The 9,843-nt window shown below is 42.8% G+C and overlaps 1 protein-coding gene across 1 annotated transcript; it reads right to left on the reverse strand.

Moving 5' to 3' along the window:
- Positions 1 to 3,046: 3,046 nt before the first annotated feature.
- LOC125514875 (F-box protein At5g03970-like) lies at positions 3,047 to 7,919 on the reverse strand. Its single transcript, XM_048680244.1, has 3 exons — positions 6,696 to 7,919; positions 5,169 to 5,267; positions 3,047 to 3,374 (listed from the first exon to the last, which is right to left on the reverse strand). The coding sequence occupies exons 1-2, from the start codon at positions 7,840 to 7,842 to the stop codon at positions 5,215 to 5,217; spliced, it is 1,200 nt and encodes a 399-aa protein (XP_048536201.1). The 5' UTR covers positions 7,843 to 7,919; the 3' UTR covers positions 3,047 to 3,374; positions 5,169 to 5,214.
- Positions 7,920 to 9,843: the final 1,924 nt, after the last annotated feature.

Raw genomic sequence — 9,843 nt, forward strand, 5'->3', positions numbered from 1 at the left:
GGATCGGACGATGACGACACCTTTGGTGTCGTTCTCCCTCCTGGGGGCATCGTTTTGGAGCAAGTGCTGGGTGGAGGGGACTACTGGAGGAGCGGTGTTACATCTACCGCAAGGCCGACGGCGGATCCCGGCGGCATGGCGCCGCGGAGGTTTGACGATGGGAGCATTGGATATGGACTCGCGCAAGAGGAGGAAGTTGTCTGGCGTCATGGTGGCGTTGATGGCAGAGACGCCTGGCAAGGTCGGTGCATCAGTTCTGCTCTGAGGATGGACCGAGAGAAGATGGAGGTGACGGCCCCTACAGTGTGCGGTGCTCACTGAGAGTGTGCCAGACCGGTGTGGGACTCAATCCAGGTAGTGGTTTGGATGGGACACCCGGCTTTAGATGTTAGGCTTTGGTGCGATATCTGTTTGGTATTAGGCCCGGACATATTCAGCACGCCTTCATCAAGGGGTTAGGAGTAGCAACAACGTTACCAAGATGGTGGCTTCTGGCTTATTGATGTATCATCTTATATGGTCTTTGTGAATAATTAATAATATGGCTGTATGCATCGTCCAGATGCAGAGGCCGGGGGTACATCCTCCTTTAAAAAAAATACTTTTCAGAAATGAACAGAATCTCTATCTTCCTATAAAAAAAGTCTTTCTCCTAACTAAATAGCTATCCTCAAGTAATATTTGACGAAGTAATATTTTCAGCGTTACTTTTATTTCCAATATGCTAGTAAAAAATGTTACTAATGACTGAAACAGTTTTTAAGATGAATGTAGTCATGTAATTTTGATCAGATGCTCGGTATGAACTATTATCTGGTTGGGCAAAGTGAAGAAATCAGACCGCGTAAAAAGCATAACCATACATATCGTTTGGATTTTGAACAAGTCAAATTGTATCAGCGGTCAATGGCCAATTATGGCCAATTACAGTATATTCAAATTTGGTAGACAACGAGTGACATGCTAATAAAATGTTTAACCAAGCAACCGCACACTAGAATAATTGTCCATGAAACTACAATAACTGTAAGCAAAACGACAAACAACAGTATAAGATTTAATGAAGCCATACTACTTAAATATTGTCACAATCATTTGTTCACTAGGTATCACAATGGGCATATGAAAGCAGTTTATATGGTTACATTGCCCCGAGTAGAAGCTAAAAGAACAGCGGGCATATGAAAGGCTCATGGTACATGGAGTAGGAAAGACGATCTTGTTTCTACCTGCAGGCATAATTTTTACAAATGTACGAGCGGGTCACTTACGAATCGAATTTCATCAAAATGCATGTTGTACAAGCTTCAAGCAAGATCATGCATCATCTTATTAACTGAAACTTCCTTTGATCCAAAGTGACTGCCATCTTTTTTACTCTTCACTCTTGACATCAAGCAATAATTTCACCACTAGTCTAAAGATATAATATGCTACTCCCTCTGATCCACAACCTTAGTTCAAAGCTGCGACACTTATTATGGATCGGAGGGAGTAGTAAAAGTAAAAGATGCTAATAGCAACAAAAGCAGTAGTAAATTGAAGAACTTAGACTTGTCATTTTGATCCATGTTTGATACTAAGTATTAAGAATCCATGGTGGCCAAAATTGAAGAACTTAGACTCAACACAAAGCATAACCACATGTAGTTTGGCCAATCAAATTATATTAGTGGCTAATGGCCAATCAAAAATGTGCTGGAGTCCTCCTGAGGTGGGTGTGCTGAAGGTGAACGCCGACACAAGTTTTATAGAAGGTGTGGAGCGGGGGAGTACGAACTTGGCTATTACTCCCTCCGTTCCGAATTACTTGTCGCAGGTATGGATGTATCTAGATGTTTTTTAGTTCTAGATACATTCATTTCTGCGACGAATAATTTGGAACGGAGGGAGTAGAAAGCATCAAGGTCGGCTAAAGCTCGGGTAATTGGAGGCCTATGCTATTCGGGATGGCGTCCGGCTGGCTCTTGATCTGGGCCTCAATCGAGTCATTGCTGAGAGTGATTCTCAGGAGGTGGTAACATGCAGAGCAGGTGATCGAGGGCGCTTGTCTCAAAAAACAAAAATAAACATGATCCAGAGCGCTATGAAATTAAGGTAATATGCCAGAAAATCAACGAGCTGGGTAGAGGGTTTACTAGCCTTGAGAGAGGCAAATGAGGTAGATCACCATTGTGCTAGCAGGCTACTTTGGTCAGGAGAAAATGTCTTTGGATCGATTAATATCCTCACAAAAGAAAAGAAAAAAGACTAGCGTATTAAACAACTGGCAATGTCTCCTTCGAATCTTTCTGTGACACATGAGGACACATTGTTATCAAAACTCAGACCAAGATGACATATTCTAATAGTCAATTGATAATGTTATCCTAAAAGATGGCATGACCTCTCAAAGAAAAGATCGTCAGCGTTCACTTGCGTACCCTTTAAATTTCCTTGTCCCGAGACACACGAAGAATCAAAACCATCATGCTAATTATCTGAGCTGTGCTTCAATTCCATTGTATTCTTTTTTGTCCATACTATTTATCTGCAGCATATCCAAGCTAAGATTGCCTGTCATTGGTGTACCAGGAATTAATAGTTCTTCAGAACAACAACCAAGCAGCAATTCATCTTCTCTTTTTTGCGAGGAACAATTCCATTCTTCAGAACAAACTCGTAAAAATATTTCAAACATTAGCCAACTCATAAATCCTTCACCTCACCAACTCACAAAATGCACGACCATCAAGCAAGCAAGCACGTACTACTATTTGACTGAAGCAAGTCACTGTGCCTTTATCATGCCAGTTGGCTTATTGTGTCCAGAAATTATATAACAGAGCAAGTTAGCAAGTCATCTGCTTCTGTCAGCTGTAAAATGTGTTCTGCTTCATCAGACCACTCATGCAGAAGTTTTTTTTCGCAACGGATGCAGAAGTTTGTAAATCTCAAAGCAAAGATGCCTATCAGTGCAAAGAGACATAAAAAAAAAGTTCAACAACTTACCCAAGCCTTCCCACCATCGCAAAGGAAGCAGTAGGCAGTTGCATTCCAGCATACATGAGCAACTTCCATCTCCAGGTCACAGTGATGGGATTCAACATTCATTAGTCACAACTAACCAAAGTAAGCTTACCAAGCTCAAAACCAGGTACAGATTCAAGCAAACACACGCACAAAGTACAACATTGAAATCCCACGATGCTGATACAACACGGAAGGTAATCAAACGCATGCACAAACTAAAATGCAAGCAAGTTCACTTCAGAGCTGAGCACTGTATGCTGCTAGATAGAGGTTGAGTTTTCCATGTCGAGCATACAGATGGAAGGAACTATACTCGACAGACCATTTCTGCATCTCAGCCACCAGAATGGAAATGTAGATACCTGCGGAGCAAGTAATATCATCAGTAAAAAACTTGTACCACATACAGGAAAAGTTATTGGGAGTTATTCTCATAACTCTTCTATGACTCAAACCATCACAATTGTGCGTGTCATAAGCTCCAGAGTTAAACCATCACAGCATCATTGGACAAAATCAACACATGAAACAGAGAACAACAGGCAATATGTAGTGTAATAGCACACCTTCAGCTTCTGATATTGTAAGTTTTTGGCAACACTGTTATGCGTAGAGGCTCATGGGGCAGGATAGCAGGTTTCTAACTCTTGGGCATACTTTTTAGGAATGCAAGGGCTAGCTAGTCACTGAGAAATCGATTTTCATCAAATTCTTGCAGTACAAGCCTCTAGCAAGGGATCATGCATCATCTTACTATACCTGAGACTTCCTTCAGTCCAACATGATTGTTATGTTTTTACTCTCTATGCCATCAAGCAATACATTCAGAGTCATGCTATGCACACGGCAAATTTTGAACGATTCACACAAAAAGATTGAATCCGGCCGGACATGCATATGAGTGAGAAGGGCACTCGCCACTGGATTTGCACGTCGTGCACAGCTCGGGCAGAAGTATCATGTGTGGAGCAGTTTCGATACATTCACCACCACTTTAATAATAATATGTTAGTAAAATTCAAAAAAACGGCATCAGTGATAGAATCAATTTTTATGGTGATTCTAGTCCTGCCAAAATTGAAGTATTAATCATCAATAGTGGCCAAAATTGAAGAAATTATACACCACACAAAGCATACTACCAATAGTTTGGACCAGCCAAATTGTATTAGTGGCCAATGGCCAATTACAGGTTTGCTGGATAAGTAGTCGCATGCTGAGAAAATGTTTAACCGAACAGCCTAAAACTAGAATAGTCGTCCATAAAACCAGAGTGACTGCAGTTAAGAAGATAGACAGTAGTATAAGTTTAACGAAGGCGTACTCTTAAAGTATTGTGACAATCATTAGTTCACTACTAGGTATCACAATGATCCAAAATAAGCAGCAAAGTGAAATGGCACACCTATAAGTCCGCTTAAAAAAAGGAATTTGAAACCAGATGCATTGGCAGTTATCAATCACTTATGAAGACGGGACAACATTCAGATCACACTAGGGCATGATAGACCCATGAACAGAAAAAAACAGAAGTTAAAGGCAATTCAGCAAGAGCAAAGGTAAAATAGAAATATATCCCGGAAGCACAACAAAGGATTAGTAGTTCATTTACTACCACCTAGCATGAAAGCATTCTCATCTGGCTAAGAAAAAAGAGCATTTTCATCTCTGAGCAGGCATCGATATTTGCACAAATAGGGAATGAGGAATGGTCCTAAGCTGCCAGTCAATGGAGGGGCTAGAGGGAGAAGAGCCCACCCACTACGAGCAAGAACTTGGGGAGTACACTGTAGGAGGTAAAGCGTAAGCAAGGAGGCTGAATGGAATTGAGGGCAAACAAAAGAGCACATTCAGTAGAGAGGGGGTAGAAGATCAGCAATTTAAAGGCACGGGGAACAGAACGGAGAGCTGCTGAGGAAGAAATGAGAAAGCAGGGCCTGGAGAAAAGATTCAAGATTTAGCCTGGCATCAAAGCATGATATGAGGTGGCTAGGTGGGTAATAACAGACCAGCAGAGCAAAGAGTGTAGAGAAAATCTTAAGAGTCCTTGCTTGCAATTTGGTACTTGAGAAATTACATTGCAGTAAAAAGGGAATCAATGCATCTTTTTAAGAATAGCTCAGATACCTAAACATACATGCAAACGATAAGCTTACCTACTCAACCAGTACATCACATAGCATATCTAACCGGAAAATCATCTTATGTGCTGTGCAAGAGATCAGCTCCATCATGTCCACCACCAATGCTTGTTTCTGCAAGCATAAGAAGTCAAGCAACCAATGACATTCAAATGAAAAGCCAAATGGATATGAGGAGGCATCAACAGGATACTATTTATACAACATTAGGGATACACAAACAAAACCATATCTACTGTCAGAGTTGGTAAATAATCTCATCTTATCTTGAGAAATAAACTGCAGCTACCTCATACAATTCATGTGATGAGGCACGAACTAGCATGACGCTAATGCTGGTTTCAGAACAACACAATGTCGGCGATTGTCACAAGCGAACAACCTGACTTGGTTAGTAGCAAAGGCATGTACAGCTGCATTATTTCGCATACATCAATACACAGGCAACAATGAAATTTAGTTCAACTATCACAGAAAGAATTTGCCAATCTTGGTATCCATTGTTTTTTCCTCGAACATGCACCCAAATGTGTGACGTTGTGCATTAGAAGAAACGGCAAGATGACCCAAAAGTTCAAGAGGCTGAAACTCAATAAAACAGAAACAGAAGACAAAAGGAAAAAAAATAAAAAGGCAGCCCGGTGCACGTAGCTCCCGCTTGCACAGGGTCCGGGGAAGGGCACAAAAGGAAAAAATAAAACAAAGAGAAAACTAAAGCAAAACTGGGGCTGCGCCAGGGAATTAATCCAGCGGCCGGCCATGCTGGCGCAGCCATCTCAGAGCTTTGTCTCTATCCATTGTTTTATTGTATGGGTTTTCATATAATAAAGTAATAAAAACAATTTGCTAGCTCTGACTTGAACCACACAAATTACAGAAATGAAGCTTAGCAGTAAGTAGATCAGTGAATCCACCACCTGGCTATATAACATGAAGAAAATTAGATACCACTAACAGATACTCCCTCGGGATTTGAAAGAAAAGCATGAGATCTTGAGCGAAGATTAAGGAGGGCAACTGCAAGTTATTTCTTTCCATGTTTACCCCTGAGCACAGAGATTGAGAAGGAAAAAGTGGGCCTCCGCTTTACACCCCTCCGTTTCTCACGCACGAATTACGTGACACATGTGCAGGAGGAAGACAAAGGGGCGGAGTTTGTATGGGAGGGGATTTAACGCAAGCCGGTTTTTCAGGATGGGGAATGGGATAAGCAGGGTTAGTTTTGTCCATCGAACGCTAATAACCTTTCCGATACCCTTCTTTGGCGCAAAATGGTTGGTGTTTTTTCCACACCTTCCTTTCAAATAAGGAGGGAGTACTACTTTACAGATCATAATTATAACATAAAACGCTACCATGCAAGCATAAGAAAAGAACTCCGCATAGCTTCATCGCAATATGTTGAGGGTGTCATCAAGCATCAAAAGAGAAGTGTCATGAGACTACTTATATGGAAGTTTATAAAGAGTATGCATTTTCATCAACCAATTATTGAAAACTAACTTTCTTTTGTTATACAAAGGTTGTAAAGCAAGCTATTACCTGCAGTATAGACACTTTCGAATGGTTGATAGAAAGAGATTCTGGTTTCCACGAGCTTCTTGAGCTGCAACGACTCAAGCTGGAACATGAAGAGACTGCCTTCTGTCCACATGAGAGCCACATTATTCTCCTCAGCAAATCCTACTATCATTGGAGACTCTCTCTCCTTTGAATCCAGCGGAAATAGCTTGTCCATTTCAATTGTTCTTCCCAGCACCCACGAATTAAAACAGTCACAAATGACCTTCGTCTTCCACAATTGAACACTGAACTTTGATACAAATAGGAAACCAAGCCCTCCATCATCTGCCCGCATAACCGAGAAGTTGATATCACTGTCATACAAGTCGACCGGTGCAGGTATCACGGCTAGGCTGTCCCTATCCAAATCAAATTGGAGGATGTTGTACGAGCTATCCCGAAGCCACCAGTAAAGGGAATCCCCAACCAGCACAGCGGGTATGTTGCAAGAAATCATGGTCGGACATTCAAACGGTGGCAAGTCTTGTGCTTGCAATTGGAAGCGGGATTCGGACGCCGGTGGAAGCGGTGTTGAGATTATATCACTCCATGTGTTGGTCTCCGACAAGTAAGCGCTGGCGATGGCTCTTGTATGGTCTTGTGTCTCGGTGGTGCTTACCAAGGCCACCAGGAAGTGGTGGTCGTCTACGGCAGAGCGAAGCACCGCCCCGCCGATCGGGCTGTCCGAGTCGCACCCGAATCCCGGGGGGACGGCAATCCAGTGCTTGTCGCCGGTGACGGGGTCCCAGACCAGCAACTGGTTCGTGGGTCTGTTCAAGATTAGCACCAGGCCATGACGGCTTCCAAGGGACCTGAACCAGTCGTCGTCGCCGCGCTGCAGGGAGAAGCGCCCGGGCGGGACACGATCCGGGGCCTCGAGGGTAGGCACGAAGGAGCGGCAGCCGTACATGTCGAAGAAACCGAGGAGCGGAGGGTTGGGGCGGTGGTGGCGGCGGAAGCGGCGGAAGAAGCCGGGGTCGGAGGCGATGCGGCGCCAGCGATTGGAGACGAGCGAGGCGCGAGGGAGGGAGGACGGCTGCGGGGGGAGGCGGAGGAGGATCTCGGAGAGGAGGTTCTCGTCCTCCAGCGGCGGCGCCGCCGTCGGCAAAGGGTGGGGGCGGCTCATCTCGCCCTACTCACTGTTTTTTTTCCAGATCTGCCCTACTTTGCTCACTGGTGCGATGTGGGGTGTGGACGTGTGGTGGAGTGGATCTGATGCACTGAAAATCTGAAATGAAGTGCGCCCCGTGAAAGAGACGGAAGAGATGCTGGGCTGGACAATGGGCCACGGTATAACAATGCGACGTGCATCCTTTTTTTCTTTTGATTGAAGAAATTCCAGGCTTTGCAGCCCCTGAAAAAAAGAAGATTGAAGAAATTCCAAAAGAAACCCGGTGTATATAGAAAAAATTAATGTAAAAATCATACTATAAAATTCTACTAATAAATAATATACTGACTTGTGAACTACCAATAGGATTTTTTGTGTGTGGATCCATGATAGCAAATAGTAGGTCCAATTTTTGTCCACATATATTTGTTCTTTGCACAGCCCAAGAATAGACATATATATTAATATACAACCATATATGTCAATAGTTGACATATTTATGCAGATGCAGATTTGGTTTTAGATTTTTTTTTTCCTTTGAGAGTTCGAAGTTGATTTTATGTTTTTTTAGTAAGTCTGTGGAGCATAGTACCTATTTTACATTTGTTTTCGACGCACACACAAACCCTAAAAATACGGAAGGTTAATAACAAGCACGAGTTTTAATAGTGAACACCAATAAGGGTAGATGGGAAGCATGCTTAGAGATGAGTGTGGGCAATTCACAACGGCTTCAAACATTAAACTCAACTTTGTGCAGAGATGATTGTAGACTTGGCTTTACTGTGTAGTCTCTAACTCACTTAAAAGATCTAATTGACAAATAGCTTAGTTGTTTGTATGGCGGCGATCCAAACTATGTTATAGGGGAGACCATCCTTGTGAAGGTGATATTCGAACATTTGTCCTCGGTAGGCAGACATATGAGCTCATAATTTAGGGTTGACGACATGGCTTGACAAACCCACCTTCTTTTTTTAGGGGAGGACCATTGTAGCTAGCTTTATTAAACTCAAACCACAGCTACATCGTTTGTAAGAAACTTAACAATAAACCCCGGGGGTGAATCAAACCAAACTGAAGGCTGGTTTTTCATGACCCCTGCTAGCTAGCACATATGCTACTACATTAGATTCCCTATTACAAAACACAACACAAGCCTTTCCGAACTCACTTAAATCTTGACGGCAGTCTTCTAGAATAGGCGCTGCAACCATAGAGTATCATTCATCTTGATTAAGAGCCTGAATTGCTGCCCCGTACATACTGGTGTTAGGACATCCTCACCTTCTTAATGTAAGAAAAAAGCTCATGTTTATGTAAAAAAAACAGAACTCTATCTATGGCATTTTTGTGGGCCATTGAAGCCTCTGAAATAATAAGATTGTATAAATGCCTCCTAAACGGGTTTTGAATGATGATCTCGCTGACATGGCACGTACATGAGGTGGTCCATGGGGCAAAGGAGTGCTCCAAAACTTGTTTGGAGAAAAAACAAGCAAGCTATAATTTTATTTATTTGTTAACTAGTCATCAAGTCACAACTTACGTGTCACAAGAGGAGAAAAGATGCTCCAAAACCTGGGTACCTACGTGTTTTATTACTCTTTTAACTAGCCATTAAATAGATTCAGAGTAGAGCATCCCTAACATAATTGTCAAGGAAGTATATATACTTTTTCCTTAAGGCCTTGTTCGATTGGCAGAGAATTGAAGGGCGTTGACAGGGATTGAGGGGGGTTAAAGCCTCTATGAGTGAAAGTCCCCTCAAATGCTCTCCAATCACTTTGGGGAGGGATGCAACCAAAGAAGGCCTAAACTACATTAGGGGGTGGGGTGATCATCTTCTGCCTAACGGCTCGTCAAACGTGTGGCAGTGCGCCTGTTATGGCGCTGCTAGAAGGAGGGCGTGAGAGGGCCGGCCGGGGGCCTTTTGCCCACGGCCGGGCAAGATGAAAGGGATTTCCTTCTTAATTCTTACTTGATTAGATTGATACATCTCCTCTCTTTATATAG

Source organism: Triticum urartu, chromosome 6 (assembly GCF_003073215.2).
Source record: "Triticum urartu cultivar G1812 chromosome 6, Tu2.1, whole genome shotgun sequence".
In the NCBI taxonomy this organism is placed as follows: Eukaryota; Viridiplantae; Streptophyta; class Magnoliopsida; order Poales; family Poaceae; genus Triticum; species Triticum urartu.

Coding starts and splice junctions, on each gene's coding strand:
- LOC125514875 (XM_048680244.1), bottom strand. CDS start 7,842: ATGAGCCGCCCCCACCCTTTGCCGACGGCGGCGCCGCCGCTGGAGGAC. Junction 5,268..6,695: donor CGAAAGTGTCTATACTGCAG/GTAATAGCTTGC, acceptor TTATGCTTGCAG/AAACAAGCATTGGTGGTGGA.